Source organism: Lipotes vexillifer, unplaced genomic scaffold (genome assembly GCF_000442215.2).
Source record: "Lipotes vexillifer unplaced genomic scaffold, Lipotes_vexillifer_v1.1 scaffold447, whole genome shotgun sequence".
In the NCBI taxonomy this organism is placed as follows: Eukaryota; Metazoa; Chordata; class Mammalia; order Artiodactyla; family Lipotidae; genus Lipotes; species Lipotes vexillifer.
This window is the reverse complement of record NW_006786302.1, coordinates 307804-324633: the sequence shown is the minus strand read 5'-3', so window position 1 is coordinate 324633 and position 16830 is coordinate 307804. Positions and strand designations below refer to the sequence as shown.

Sequence of the window (16830 nt, the reverse complement as noted above, 5' to 3'; positions counted from 1 at the left end):
GCAGGAATGTTTTAAAAAATACATGGCTTTTTTCTCCTTTATGGCAGGAATTCTGATTTTGGTTTCTGCATCTGGAGTGGGTTGCCAAAGGATGGACTAAAAATAGATTTTTGATGCCTGACAAGGGCAACAAACACAGAGCTGGGCAGCCAGTGCCTATGGAAAGGCTCTGTCCTCAGTGACTCCTGGTCAGCGGCCATGGTCCTCCAGCTGGGAACTCCTGGGTCCATCCTGAGCTCCATCCAACCCATTCCCTTTTCCGAAAGCCACACAGGAGCAGGGCAGTTTCTCATCAAGGTGGAGACTTGCACGAGGGCCGTGGGGCTGGGGTGGGTGGCCTGCTTCTTTGCACACTCTGGTGAGGCCACACTAGCATCCTGCAGTAAAAGGAATCCTCGGCTTTGGATGTGCTTCCAATTTCCAAATAGGATCATTTCAACTTGGCCAGTGTTGATTCAATGAAAGGTATAGCACGGGAAGTAAAAATGAACGATGGTTTTGTTGTTTGCCAGAAAAACATCAGGATCTGAACTTTCTCTGCCTGCTCCCCCCTCCCCCCGACTCCCCAGTAAATATGGCTGCTTTTTATTTTGATTTCTTTTTCTTTTTTTAAATTTTATTTTTATTTTATATTGGAGTGTAGTTGATTTACAATGTTGTGTTAGTTTCAGGTGTACAGCAAAGTGATTCAGTTGTACATATGCATATATCCATTCTTTTTCAGATTAGTTTATTACAGAATATGGAGTAGAGTTCCCTGTGCTGTACAGTAAGTAGGTCCTTGTTGATTGTTCTATATATAATAGTGTATATATGTTAATCCCAAACACCTAATTTATCCCTTCCCCCCACCTTTCCCCTTTGGTAACCATAAGTTTGTTTTCTATGTCTGTGAGTCTGTTTCTGTTTTGTAAGTAAGTTCATTTGTATCATTCTTTTAGATTACACATATAAGTGATATCATATGATATTTGTCTTTGATTTACATTCACTCAGTATGATAATCTCTAGATCCCTCCATGTTGCTGAAAATTATTTCATTATTTTTTATGGCTGAAATATGGCTGCTTTTAGAAAATTTAAAAATCATTTAAAAATCATCGTAAAAATTTATACAGTACAGACTCTTATGAGGAAAAGGTACACGTGATGAGAAATCCCACTGTCAACATTTTGAGAAACATTATGTTATGCCTATACACACGAACCCACCCAGACACATCTTACCCAAAATTATATTATGCTGCGTCTGCTGCTCTGAGACTGTTGTTTTCATTTAACGGTATGTCAAGGATATCTTTTCCTATAAATAAAAATCCTCACCATCATTTTAATGGTTGTGGCATTTCCATGATATACATACACCGTTAATGAATTCTCTATGATGAACCTTTGGGTTGTTTTGAATATTTTTCTCCCATTTACCACATAGGGATGAGGATCTTTGTGTGACGATCACAAAAGTGGAACTTTGGGGTCAAACGATACGCACATTTCAACTTTTTGTTATATGTTACCAACAGTAGCTTTGAAAGAAGATCTCTTTTTTTTTTTAATAAAAATTGTATATGTTTAAGGTGTGCAACACGATGATTTGATGTATGTATACATAGTGAAATGATTACTGCAGTCAAGCTAATTAGCATATTTTCTCTTCACATAGTTACCCTTTTTAAGTGGTGAGAACATGTGAAATCTATTCTCTTGGCAAATTTCCAGGTTCAAGTATTATCCACCACAGTCATCACGCTGTATATTCCATCTCTAGACTTACCCACATAGCTGCAACCTCGTCCCCTTTGATCAATGTGTTCCCAGCCACCCATACCCAGCACCCTCAGTTCCTGCTAACCACCACTCTGTTCTTTGCTTCTATGTACTTGACTTTTAAAAAAAATTGATGTATAATTGTCATACCACATTATGTTAGTTTCAGTTTACAACATAGTGATTCGGTGTTTGTATGTATTGTGAAATGATCACCACAAACAGTCTAGTTCACATCCTAGGTGACATTCGTCACTGCACAGTTACAATTCATTTTTCTTGTGATGAGAACTTTTAAGATCTTTTCTCTTAGGAACTTTCAAATATACAATACAGTATTATCAACTATAGTCACTATGCTATTGATTCCCTCCCCTGCCTTTTTTATTTTATACTTGGAAGTTGATACCTTTTTTTTAATATAAATTTATTTATTTTATTTATTTATTTTTGGCTGCTTTGGGTCTTCGTTGCTGCGTGGGGCTTTCTCTAGTCTCGGAGAGCGGGGGCTACTCTTTGTTGCGGTGCGCGGGCTTCTCATTGCGGTGGCTTCTCTTGTTGCAAAGCACGGGCTCTAGGCACGCGGGCTTCAGTAGTTGTGGCTCGTGGGCTCTAGAGCTCAGGCTCAGTAGTTGTGGCGCACGGGCCTAGTTGCTTCGCGGCACGTGGGATCTTCCCAGACCAGGACTCAAACCCGTGTCCCCTGCATTGGCAGGGAAGCCCGGAAGTTGGTACCTTTTGACCACCTTCACCTATTATGCCCACCCCTACCCACAGCCTCTGGCAACCTCCAGTCTGCTCTCTGTATCTGTGAATTCAGTTTTTGTTTTTAGATCCACATGTAAGTGAGATAATATGGTATTTATCTTTCTCAGACTGACTTACTTCACTTAGCATGATGCCCTCAAGTTCCCTCCGTGGTATCGCAAATGGCAAGATTTCATTCTTTTTTATGGCTGAATAATATTCCTGTGTGTGTGGTGTGTTTATATATGTGTGTGGTGTGTGTGTGTATGTGAGTGTGTATGCGTGTGTGTGTGTGTGTGTATCATATCTTATTGATGATCCATTTATCAGTTGATGGACACTGGTAGTTTTTCCATGTCTTGGCTTTTGTAAATAATGCTGTTGTGTACATGAGGGCGATTATATCTTTTCAGGTTAGTGTTTTTGTTTTCTTCAGATAAATATCCAGAAGAGAAATTGCTGGACCATTTAGTAGTTCTATTTTTAATCTTTTGAGCAACCTCCATACTGTTTTCCACAGTGGCTACACCAATTTACATTCCGGACAACAATGTATGAGGGTACCCTTTTCTCCATATCCCCTCCAACACTTGTTATTTCTTGTCTTTTTAATAATACCTCTTCTAACAGGTGCGAGGTGATATCTCATGTGGTTTCGATTTGCAGTTCCCTGATGGTTAGTGGTGTTGAGCATCTTTCCATAAACAGGTCTTAATATACCTTCCTGTGTGGTGTATGAGTGCCTCCTGCCCCAAACCCACACCAACCCTGGATATGATCGATCTTTTTAATACTTAATAAATTAATGAATACCCTATCATTGCTTTTATTTTCATTTCTTTTATTATCATTGAACATATTTTAAAATATTTATTGACAATTTATTACTCTTCCTCTGTGATTTATCTATCTATATATATCCTTTGTTCATTTTTCTATTGAGCTGAATTATCTTTTTCTTATTGTCTTTCAAAACACCTCCGTGATATATGCTTCAGATATATTCAAATATATTTAAAGATATATTCTTCAAAATATACATAAAATCTGTATGTATCCCCAGGATAAGTATCTGTCCTGCTTGGGGATGAACGATTCTCATGACCAGCAACACTTGCTCTGTTCACATTTGGAACGAAGCTCATCTCTCTCACCATTTGTTGTGAATTTGTGGGACGGCAGCCTTCCAGACCCGAGGGCAGGGGCCGAGATGCCCTTGCTGCAGTGCTTTTCCTTAGCAGCCAGGCCCGGGTGGTGTGATTTGTGCCAGTCTTGTCTTTTCCTTCCCCTGGCAAACGTCTTATTGCTGTATCATCCTAATGAGATTGCCCTGGGTCCACCATATTAGGTAAATGATGAGTGGTAGAGAAAAGAAAATTCATAGGATAGCAACATTGAAAATAACGTTTATTTTTGGCTTTTCCCAAGAATGAATCTAATGGTTTATAAACTACAAGGGAATGTGCCGTTGAGGAGGAAAATTTATCATCTGATCTGAATTCTGGGGAAATTCTAGGGATCCTATAGGGATGATGTAGGGTGATAATTTTATGTTTAATTTGGGATTGCATAAAGTATGTTCACTTTGGCCTAAAACTATCCATTGTTCCTAAACAGTTTCATTCACTGGCTCCCATGTACTATCGTGGATCCGCAGCAGCTGTCATAGTGTATGATATTACCAAACAGGTAAGAAGGTCCCCTTTAGAATTTAGGTGCCATTTATGGTGATCCCCCTAGAAAGACCAAGGCAGAGACATCAGTGAGTCTCACCAGCAGCCTGGGGTGAGATTCCACAGTATGCTGGTTGGGGTGAGTGAACACCAAATTTTGAGTTTCTCTCTTCTATATGTAGCTAAGCCTTTCAAATCTACCTGCTAAATTAAATAAACAACAATGATCATTCGCTTTTAAAATTGACTGTTTGTAAGCTCAAGGTTATGCCTGCTAATACTGGTCTCCAGAATGTCAGATTTTTAGGAAAAGGAAAATTACTTTTAAATTTTGCATGTTTGATGGTTATAGATACTTATTTCGTATTAATGTTTCAACCATACAACTTGAAACACCAAGGATGATGTTTATATATGTATAGTGTGTTTGCGTGTATATGGGATGAATGTATTTTTAGTTATCATTTTGAGGACCCAAGATACCCATCAATGAATAACGGACCTGCTTAACTGAACTTAGTTAACTGCTTTAACTAATTCGATGCTGTGACCATCCGTGAGTTCCTGACCACTGCTTCCTAAATGGAGTGGCTACCTTGGCTGTTTCCTGGAGGTCATCGTGAGGGAAGAGCAGTTAGGAAAATAGGACTCTAAAGCGTGAGTTTATGTGCGTGTGTGTGTGTGTGTGTATGTATATATTTTTTCTTTTCTGATTAAGCATGAACATTGGTTCAGTCCTATGGCTTTGTTTCACTCAAGTTGAGGTAAGGCTAACATTAATGTTATTTATAAAAGAAAATTACTAATATGATTATCTTAACTTCAAGTTTCCATTTTAGAAGGGGAACTTTTTACAGGCTCTGTAAGTATAACTTAGCTAATAATAAATTTTGTGCCAAGGTTGGGGTAGTATGTTAACCTTTGTGTGCCCCCTGAAGATATTTTTCTTCATTAAATAATACTGGGTTTGTATTTCTACATGGTTCAGATATTACACTGATGGGTCTTTCCCAAGATTGATTTACACTTTTGGTTTAGGATTCATTTCATACCTTGAAGAAATGGGTGAAAGAACTGAAAGAACATGGTCCGGAAAACATTGTGATGGCTATCGCTGGAAACAAGTGCGACCTCTCAGATATTAGGTAAGATGCATTTAAAAAATGTCTGTGCAGTTCAAGTCCTCCATCCTGAATGTCTGTGCGTAAAAGGCTGTCACAACTGTGTGGTTAAGTCTGTTCTCAGTATCATAATTTAATTTATGTCATTCACTTGTGGTGATCAAGGTGGTATTTATTCAACCAGAGTAGAATTGAGGGAAAAATAATAGGGAGATGCACATTTGAGGGAGCACCCACTCATGAATATTTAAATCAAATCTCCTTTACAGAGTACAGTTACACCCCTGACTCTAGATGTCTTTGGGCTAAATGGTTTTAATATTTTTTTAATTAATTAATTCATTAATTTACTTGGCCATGCCGCATGGCTTGCAAGATCTTAGTTCCCCAACCAGGGATCGAACCCGTGGCCCCTGCAGTAGAAGCTCGGAGTCCTAACCTCTGGACCGCCAGGGAATTCCCTTATTATTGTTTATTGTTACCTTTTCTGTTGTTTTTGTCATTATTACTACTATTACCATTTTAGTGACATTTTCATTATGGTGAGGAGGGTTAGAATTCTTCACATTTTCCACAGCATCCCTGTTCGTTTTAGTTCTAGACTTTAACTTAAGGATGTAGCCAGGTCTATATGATCTCACTGTTTTGTTCCAAGATCTGAGTTTGATGCGTCGTTATGTGAACATTTTGGCTTTTCCCCCAGAGAAACTGGATGTTGAACTTCCTCTGCCAGGAGAGAGGTTTGTAGGGACCCAGCCTGCCTAGACTAAAGCTGTGATGATAGCTTTATCCAGCCTGATAAGCTAACTATTTTTACTAAATAAAACTGAAATAAAAAAGAAAACAGTGAATTTGTGTTGTCTCCATCCCCTGGTTAATTTAATTCTCAGCAATTCGAGTAGCTGATTTTCGTAAAGACAATGACACATGCTTCAGGTTTTGCTAATCCAAACATGATTAAACCAAAGTGTAATGAACAACAGGAGAGATCTTGCAAAAGCCCTTTAGATGGCCTTTGCCAAATTGCTCTGTTTCTTTGGGATTTCAGAAGCTTTATATCACATTGCATCGGGTTGGTTTATAATAACAGCCATAGCCACCACTTACTTGTTTGTTTTTCTGGGGGCTGGACAAGTCTTTAAACTCCCCAGACTTAGCCTTCTGCCCTGTAATCCTGAAACAGCCTGCTTGTCTAGAATTCCCAGATGAATGGTTTAACTTTTGTCATGGGAAGGAGGTGGGGTGGGTGGGTGGAGGCAGCCTCTGCTGAGAGAAAGCCTTTGCTCTCACCTGACACCATCGAATTGTGATAAAGGTGCGACTTTCAGTGAACTAAGCCTTGTGTGTCGTGGGAGAACTAACGGATGACAATTTAAGCAGAAAACGATTTAAACGTGAATGGAATTAGTTAGGACTCTTGACTATAGGGGATTGAAACTCAATTGAAATTAATTTCAGGAAAAAGGGGAATTTATTGGAAGGTACTGGGATCCACATGGTAAAAAAAAACAGGGGGGCCTTTAGCTCTGGTATTTGATATGTTCTAGCTTTGGTTTCTAGAAAGATCCTGGCCTGGCGCTCTCTTTGTTTCTACATTGCCTTAAAAGGATTGCCCCACATCATGAGAAAGCATTTGTGGCCAAGGGAGGGCGTGTGGGTGGGACAGATGATTTCTCCCACCATAGTCAGAAGAATGGGAGGGTGGGTGGTTTTGAAGAGGGGCAGTTCCTGGAAAAGTCCAGCCTGATGTCTGTGCCATGTTGGTTTGGCCGCTGGCACCGAGGTCGCACCGGCTCTCAGGGTGGAATTCACTGTTTTGCATTCTTCTCGGCACACGTTCTGCTTTGTCTGCTTATCTATACTCCAGCCCCAAAGGGAGATGATCCAGTGCTGCTTCCAGCTTCCAGTGTGGCATCATGGGGTCACTGTCCCATGAGCCCACTCCCCCTGCTTTGGCCTCAGTGGGTCTGAATGTGGCTTCTCCAGCTCCCGTAGTTGCGGTTTAAAGGGTGGAATGTGGATCTCTCGTTAGACACAAACCTCTCTTAGATTTTTCTCTTAAATTCTCCTCGTTATTGAATCAGGGACATAACTCCCTTTGCGATTCTCCTTCAAACCTCTGATTAACTCAACAAGAAAACCCAGTTTGATGCTAGTAAATTTAAAATTTTTAAGCATTTAATATATTTTATTGAGATAATTGACAAACCTTAAGACCCATCTGTTTTAAGTATGCAGTTCAATGAATTTTGTGTATGTATAGAGTTGTCTAGTCAGCCTCACATCTCATTTCAGAACATCTCCACTCTGCAAACAAGCATCATGCTCACTTACAGCCACTTCCAATTCCACCTCCTTCCCGCCTCTAGCAACCACTAATGTACCTTTCTGTCTTTATTAATCTGCCTTTTGTGGACGTTTTGTATAAATGAAATCATACAAATGTGGTCTTCTGTGCCTGGCTTCTTCCACTCAGCATACTTCCAAGGTCCATCCATGCTGAAGTTTGTATCAGTTACTTCATTCGTTTTCGTGGCTGACTGTTATTCCATTGTGTGGGTATACCACATTTTATTTTTTCATTCACCAGTTGAAATTCAAGTTGTTTCCACCTTTTGGCCATTATGAAAAGTGCTGCTGTGAATAATCACGTACAGATTTTTTTTTTTTTTGCGGTACGCGGACCTCTCACCGTCGTGGCCTCTCCCGTTGCGGAGCACAGGCTCCGGACGCGCAGGCTCAGCGGCCATGGCTCATGGGCCCAGCCGCTCTGCGGCATGTGGGATCTTCCCGGACTGGGGCACGAACCCGTGTCCCCTGCATCGGCAGGCGGACTCTCAACCACTGCACCACCAGGGGAGCCCCAAAGTCTCATTTTAAAATGGGCAAAAGAGATGAGCAGACATTTCACCCAAGAGAATATCAAGATGTTGAGCAAAGCCCTGAAAAGATGTTGAATGCCATAATCAGACCATCAGAATGGCTAAAATAAGAAAGAGGGATAACAACTAGTGAGGGTGAGGGTGGGGAAGAACTGGATCCTTCGTACGTTGCTGATGTGAGTGTAAAACTCTGGAAAACACTTTGGCGATTTCTTTAAAAACTAAATATAAAATTACCATATGCCCCAGCAATCACACTCTTGGGCATTTATCCCAGAGAAATAAAAACTTAACGTTCACAGAAAACCTGCACGTGAAAGTTAATGGAAACATTTATTTTAAAACATTTATTTATTTACTTTTTACTGCACTGGGTCTTAGTTGAGGCATGTGTGCTCCTTAGTTGCGGCCAGCGGGCTCCTTAGTTGTGGCATGCGAACTCTTAGTTGCGGCATGCACGTGGGATCTAGCTCCCTGACTAGGGATCAAACCCATGTCCCCTGCATTGGAAGGCAGATTCATAACCACTGTGCCACCAGGGAAATCCCCAGGGAAACCTTATTTGTGATGGGATCAGCCCAGATGTCCTTCAGTGGGCACACCAGGGTGCGCCACACTGTGGAATACTACTCAGCAGTGAAAAGGAACAAAAACGGGTACAAGCAACCTGGACGAACCTCCAGGGAAATATGCGAAGTGCATAAAGCCAGTACCGAGGGTTTCATGTTGTATGATTTCACTTATATAACTTTGGGGAATGAAACCATTTTAGAATTAGAGGGAGATTAGTGCTTATGGTCGGGGTGAGGTGGGCCGAGGGGTGGGGGAAGGACAGCATGGACATAAAAGGGCAGCACAAGGCATCCTTGTGATGCTGGAAACGTCCACATCTCTGTGGGGAGGGCATGAACCTACACGAGTGATAATACACACACACAAGCACCAGTGAAACCAGGGGAATCTGAACAACATGGAGTGTATTGGTGTCAGTGTCCTGGGTGTGATGTTACAGTTTTGCAGAACGGTGCCATTTGGGGAAACAGGGCAGAGCGTACGAGGAGTCTCTCAGTGTTACTTCTTGTCACTGCGTGTGAATCCACAGCTACCCCAGTACAAATTTCAGTTAACAAAGTTGGATTTAGATAAAAATAATAAGTAAATATTAGGCAGTGGTGTGTGTGTGTGGACATGTATATGTGCACATATACGTGCATATTATGTATATTATATATGATTAACTAAAGTTTTGTAAACACACTGAGCCAAAGGATGAGTTTAACCACTCCCCCGCCACACCCACTGTACAGAAGCAAAACGGGAACTATATTAAAAACTCCCATTTAGGAAAGCGGAGAAGGGGAAGCCTGGTGGATTGGTCCTTGCCCAGAGGATAAACTTTCTCCCGCTAGACAGAAATAGTCTGGTAAATGATAGGCCTGCGAGCCTTATGACACCTGCTGTTGACTCCTTTCCACGGCAGTGGAATTGCCTTCTTGGCCAACCAATCCAGCTGCTCCAGATTCCGCCTGCCGGTACGATTTTTCTGGGGAGTTAGCCAAGCCTCCACACCCCAGACCTTATTTAGAGCTTGACCTTCTTTTACTCGAATCTAAAATACTCTGCTCTTCTGTAATTGCCCCAAGAGTAGAGTTTCTTTTTCACTGGGGCTTGGAGAAGGAGAGTGTGTAGATTTGGTGCGTGTGTGTGTGCGCGTGTGTGCGCGTGTGCGTGTGCGCGCGCGTGTGTGTGTGTAGCGGGAGCCGGGCTCACCTAACAGACTTTGGTTGTGTAAGCTTGTAAATCCTTGAGCAGAGCTAGGCCTGGCGTATTTTGAAAGTGCCTGGACTTGAAATGGGATTAACCCCCTGAACTTGACTCAGCCCGCTGGAGGCTTGTGTGCAGAAGTGCTTCGCAGGGGAGATGCCGATCATGGGGTCAGTGGGTTTCACATCCACCAATATTCCAGAAGAGGGTTGAAGGGTCTGACCACACCCCAGCATGAAAGGGCCTCACGGGCATCTGATCAGAGGAATTCAGGATTTCCAGCTTGGATTTTTTTTTTCAAGGCTCCTGATCTTTCTGAGAGATTTTCCTGAATATCTTGAAGAATCCTAGACAGAATCTCCTACGGCTCAGATTATTGTGGAGTTGGAGTGATGTGTGGTCTCTCTGAACCCAGGCGAGGAAGCAGACCGGGGTTGGTGATACTGTGCGTGAGAAGACTGTCCCCAGCTTGTGCACAGCAGGTGCTCCGGGGACATCCCTTCCCTGCTTTCCTGCCCCCTCCCTCCCCAGTGAGGACGGGCCTTGGGGAGAAGTGTGCGTGACTCCTGATGGGGCCTAGGGGATGGGGCACCTCCCTTCTCCTTACCATCTGCTGATGCTGGGAGGAGGCGTTGCAAATTGGGGACAGTTTAGGAACATACATAGTTGAAAGGAAATCAGAGAGCCTGCGCTGAACTGAATGTGCAGGGCCTGAGGAAAGAAACCTTCTCAGAAAGTCTGGAGAGTCTGCCAGAGACTGCACAGCCTTGTCCTGGGCCTGGTGGGAAATTTTGGGCAAACAGGTCTTGAAAAGAAAAAAAAGAAATAGATCACCTTGCTTTAGGAGTTTTAAAAGTTCCATGAACATAAGAATTGCTGAGCACACTTGTTGAAATTCAGATTCCAGGATTCAGTTCCGTAGATTCTGATTCAATAGGGCAGGAGCAGGCTGGGGACAAATGCATTTTGTAAAGCAGTTCTTTTACAAGTGGTCCAAGGGCCATACTCGCAAAAGCGTTGCCTTAGGTGATAGGAGTTGATGCGAGGAAAGAGGGACGGGGTCCTGGAACCTGGCTGGGATTCTGACTGCAGGCCACACCTGCCTGGGCCTCCCTGCTGCCCTTCGGAGCTCACGGAGGCTGGAAACAGTGGTCCAGCATCATTCAGGATATGGGTGAAGCACCACTGACCCACCATCTTGTCCCCTTCAGAAGCAGCTCCAGTTCTCTGCCCCCTTTTTTGCATCTCACAATGATAGTCATCAGGAGAGAAGGTGCGATTGTGGGTTGGTTTGCCTCCATCTGATTAATATCAGACGCCGCTGGACCAGCATCTTGCACCCAGCGCCCTCCTGGATGCTGGGACTCCCCCAGATCCAGCCTGTACTTGGTTGCCTTGGCTTGGGCCAGGAATTAGGATCACCTTGCTTGGGTGGCTTCATGTGATGCACTGCGGGTATTTCAGGAACCCTCTGCTTTAATCAATGATGGGGGGAAGGATCCTCCAGGTATTGAGGTTAGAGGAGGAAGAGGTTTCCCTATCCCACCCCTGACACTTCAGCCAGAATCCCCGCTTCACTTTTCCCCATCAGCCTTTCAAACAGCCTTGATCTGTAGCCATCATAATAAGTAATTTATTGGAGAAATTACGCCCACCCCACCCCTACGTCATAGCAGGCTCCAGTTCTGTTTCCTTGATTTTCTTTTCCCGATTTTGGACTCTTGACTCTGTACACAAACCCCCCTGTGACCTCTCCAGATTAGGAGCCCTTCCTGCCTTTCTTTGATCACTTAGACATTGGCCTTCCTCTAATGGGTTCCAGCTTAGGGGTCTCCTGACATCCTTAGGGCTGTGAACGAATCAGGAAGGGTGAAGGGGTGATGGTATAGAAGTGCTGATAGGACAGAGCCTTTGAGGCCTGATTTATTTTATCTTGCCTGTGGTAGCAGATGGAAGTTACCCACCGAAAGCAGTGGTGGAGTCTGGGGCTCGGAGAGGCGGTGGGTGATGACCTGGGGATGCCCAAGGTTCCTCCCTTCCCCCGCTAAATACAACCCAGGAGATGATCAGGGATGGAATCCTGAGGAATGGAATCAGGGTCTCTGAGATCTTACAGCAACACTTCTGGTGTCCCCAAGAGAAACACTGTGAGAGATTGGTTGGGCTGCTGCCGATGAGTCAAGACTTTTCTCCTGGAGTAGAGGTCGTCTTCCAAGAACAGAGCAGCTGGGGTAGAAGTGAAACGAGGCTGGGGGACGAGGAAGGCGATTTATTCTACCAGTTTTCAGTTATTCGATTAGCAAATAACTTTTGGTAGTTCTGTGTGGAGCAAAGTACTATGGGAAGTACAAGAAAAGAGAAGAAAATATTTTCTTAGAGCTATTTATTTCTAAATAAATAGGGGGAGGAAAATATCTAATGAGTAATACAAGACTATGTTTAATGAAGTTCCAAAGTTAAGGTGCAGGAAGGACAAAGGGATTCAGGAAAGGGAAAGTCTATCATTGCAGACGGTGATTTGGAAAGGCTCATGGATAAAATGTGTCACAAGCTGGGCTGTTCAGGATGAGTCGGATAGGAGGAAATTCCAGGAAGGGAAGATCATGGTCCAAGGCATGGGCGTGGGAGGGCCTTTGACAGGTGTCATGGCAGGGTGCGGGGTGCGGGGGACATCGAGAGTATCTACCTGATCGTCTGCCCTCGGGAATGGGGAGAAGATGGTGGGTGGTGAGTGGCTTAAAAGTATGCAGAGTGTCTGGGCTCAATGTGCAGGGCCAGGATGGCAAACCCCCGAGGTCCTGCCTCCTACTTCTGTCTCTCATCCCCGGGCTCCATCGCGCATCAGTCATGGCTCTGTCTTCTCCTGAGCCTCTGTGGTCTCAGGCTTCTTCTTAACACAGAGCTGCATGTAGTCACCACCAGCTAAAGCGATGGAACCTATCTGCCAACACCACGGTAGGCCTGGGAGCCTCTCTGGATTCTTCAGCAAGTAAGGCTTCTTGCAATTTCCTGTGTCATCTAAAGCGGGAAACCAGGGTGAGAGCTGGACATTGCAGGCTCAGTGCTCCCTGTGCAGCTTCCTGAAACACATGCCAACTCAGTCAGAAATCATCAGGCACCAGTGGTTTCAAGATTTGGGGAGAAAGTTGAGGTCTTCAGTAGATGAAAAATATATTTGGAAATAAATATTGTTTTACTAAGAATACATGAATTGCTTTCACTTCTTACGTGTGACTCCAAAACTCATTCCAGTCTTGACAGTGGGCCAAAAATGGGTATGAGTTTGTTTAAAATTGTACAAACCGAATGACAGAACTTGAGATGGTAGATGATAAAAATCCAATTTATTCTAAATACTAAAAAGCAAAAAAGCCAACGAACATCAAAAGCCACTACTGTGCAAGGTGTGGAAATATCGTGGCAAGTATTAAAACACACCCAGGGACTTCCCTGGCAGTCCAGTGGTTAGGACTCAGAGCTTTCACTGCCGTGGCCCTGGGTTCATTTCAATTCCTGGTCGGGGAACTAAGATCCCACAAGCCACGCGACACAGCATAAACAAACAAACAAACAAGTAAATGAATGAATGAATGAACAACACATCCAGCATTTTCCGTACATGAGATGAGGAAGCAGAGTCGAGTCTGTGCTGTTAAAATGTGCGTTTTGTGCCCTGAGATGCACCTTCCCGTGTTTCTCCCTTCTTCTGATGCGGTGCAGTGGCTGAGCCTGCATCTACTGCTATTATCCAAGTGGGAGGGAAGGAACTGAAGACTGACCTCCCCAGACAGGGATCTGGAATTGCTCTGTTTCAGTTATAAAGTATTCTTAATGAAGACTCTATAAGACATTTACGTATATCTTAATAATATGAATTTGAACAGCCCTGTACCTACTCAATCACATCCCCTTCTCCCCTTCCAGAAGTAACTGCTGCTCTGACTTTTGTGATAACCATCACTTTTTTTCTTTGTACTTTACCACCCGTGTTTGCATATCTAAACAATAGATTTAGGGCTTCCCTGGTGGAGTGGTTGAGGAGAATCTGCCTGCCAATGCAGGGGACACGGGTTCGAGCCCTGGTCTGGGAAGATCCCACATGCCACGGAGCAACTAGCCCCGTGAGCCACAGTTACTGAGCCTGCGCGTCTGGACCGCAGCTAGAGAAAGCCCTCGCACAGAAACGAAGAGCCAACACAGCCATAAATAAATAAATAAATAAATAAATAAATAAATAAAATTTTAAAATAAATAAATAAAAATAAACAATAGATTTAGGTTTGCCTGTTTTTGAACTTTGTGTAAATGGAATAACCCTGAGTGTATTATATGATGGTTTGTCTCTTACCTCAACATGCCTGGGAGATTTCATCACAATGAACGTTAGCTGTACCTTGTCCGTTTCCACGGCTGTACACGTTTTTTTTTTTTTTTTTAAAGGCAGTCTTAATACACTTTATTTACTTTTTAATTTTTATTTACAAATTTATTTATTTATTTTTGGCTGCGTTGGGTCTTCATTGCTGTGCGCAGGCTTTCTCTAGTTGCAGCGAGCAGGGGCTACTCTTCGTTGCAGTGCACGGGTTTCTCATTGTGGTAGCTTCTCTTGTTGCGGAGCACGGGCTCTAGGCACATGGGCTCAGTAATTGTGGCTCTCGGGCTGTAGAGCATAGGGTCAGTAGTTGTGGCACACAGGCTTTGTTGGTCCGCAGCATGTGGGATCTTCCCAGACCAGGGCTCAAACCTGTGTCCCCTGCACTGGCAGGTGGATTCCTAACCACTGCGCCACCAGGGAAGTCCTGTGCACAGTTCTATTTGATGAGTGCAACACAGCTTATCTATCCATCCTACAGGTGATGGGTATTTGCGTTACTTCTGCCTTGTTACTATGAACATTGCTTCTTGAACATTCTTGCATATCTCATAGTGCCACGTGTTAGCATTCCTTTAGGTTCAGGTGTGTAAGAGTCTAATTGCTGAGTCACAGGGTGGGCGCAAGCTCAGTTTTACTAGGTGATGCCAATGTTTTCCAAAGAGGACACCGGTAGTGCAGGAGACTTCCTGCTACTCAACGCCCTTAGTGCTGTAAGACGCCAGGGCATGGAGAGAGATCTGATAAGAATTTCAGTTTGCGTTTCCCCAGTTACCAGGGAAGTTTTTGTTTATTGGCCATTCAAGTTTCATCTTGTGTGAAGAGCCTGTTCAAGACTTTGCCACTTTTTCTCTTGGGATATTTACCTTCGTCTTGTTTATTCATCTGTCTGTCTATCTATCTGTCTATCTAATTTGATGGTATGTGTTGAAATATCTTCTTCAAATTTATGTCTTGTATTTTCACTCTTTATATATATTTTTTAAACTCTTATTTATTTATTTATTTTTGGCTGCGTTGGGTCTTCGTTGCTGTGCGCAGGTTTTCTCTTTTGCGGCGAGCGAGGCCTACTCTTCGTTGTAGTGCGTGGGCTTATCATTGCTGTGGCCTCTCTTATTGTGGAGCATGGGCTCTAGGCGCGCAGGCTTCAGTAGTTGTGGCTCGTGGGCTCTAGAGCACAGGCTCAGTAGCCGTGGCGCACGAGCTTAGTTGCTCCGAGGCATGTGGGATCTTCCCGGACCAGGGCTGGAACCCGTGTCCCCTGCATTGGCAGGCAGATTCTTAACCACTGCGCCACCAGGGAAGTCCTCTCTTTATATTTTTACAGCATCAGAAGCCTGTAATTCCTACCTAAGAGAATTTATCAGTTTTTTCCTTTATGTTTTTTGGGGGGGAATGGTCGAGGGAGGGCGAATCATTTAAGAAATCTTTCTGCACCCCCGAGATCATGAAGATATTCCATTGTGTTGATTATCTTTTAAAAACTTTACAGTTTTGTTTTCCTGTCTGTCTTTAAGTCACTTGGCACTGATTTTATGTGTGCTGCCTAGTTTCTCCTGTGGATATCCAGTCGTCTCAGCACTCTTGGTTGTAAAGTCCATTCTCTCCCCGCTGACATTCCACCTCAGTCGTGTATCACGTGTCCTGGGTGCACAGGTCTGTTTCTAGGGCTCTCTGTTCTGTTTCACAAGCTGACTTACCTATCCTCATACCTATACTACACTGACTTAATTATCACAGCTTTATCATGAGTCTTGCTAAATGGTCTTGGACTTCTGATATGATCTGGAATCTCTGTAACCGATATTCGTTGGCCCCAGGGAAGGTTTCCTGAGAGTGTAGGGTGTGGGTGTGGGTGTGTGAGTTGTGGTCTGGTGGAGATTAGGAGAGTGTTGGGGCGCAAATCTACATGTGTGTGTTGGGGAGTGTTTATTTTTATGGCCGATTTAAAAAATATTTAAATAAACTTTGGTTTAGAATAGTTTTATATTTACAGAAAAGTTGCAGAGATAATAAGGAGTTCCCATATACCCCATATCCAGTCTTCCCTGTTGTTAACATCTTACATTAATTACTGTGGTACATTTGTCACAGCTAAGGAACCTACATTATACTTTATTATACTTTATATAATACTTTATTATTAACCGAAGTCCATACTTTACTCAGATTTCATTACTTTTCCCCTAATATCCCTTTTTTATTATAGGATCCCACCCAGAATATCATATTACATCTAGTTGCCATGTCTCTTTAGGATCCTTTGGGCTGGGACAATTTCTCAGACTTCCTTTGTTTTTGATGACCTTGACAGTTTTTAGTGCTAGTCAGATATTTTGGAGACTGTCTCTCAATTGGGGTTTGCCTGATGTGTTTCTCATGATTAGACTGAGGGTTTGTGTTTTAGGGAGGAAGACCACAGGGGTGAAGTGCTCTTTGCATTACTTTATTATTAATTAAGCATAGCAGGGGTTCATGTTATCAACATGATTTGTCATCCCCGA

General features: G+C 43.3%; 1 protein-coding gene across 1 annotated transcript in view; it reads left to right on the top strand.

Annotated features, from left to right (window-relative positions):
- RAB31 (RAB31, member RAS oncogene family) overlaps window positions 1–16830 on the top strand; it is a 111124-nt gene that overhangs the window by 60745 nt on the left and 33549 nt on the right. Inside the window, exons 4-5 of the mRNA XM_007458454.1 lie at window positions 4132–4203; window positions 5226–5332. Coding sequence (XP_007458516.1) covers window positions 4132–4203; window positions 5226–5332 — 179 coding nt within the window. The remainder of the gene's footprint in view (window positions 1–4131; window positions 4204–5225; window positions 5333–16830) is intronic.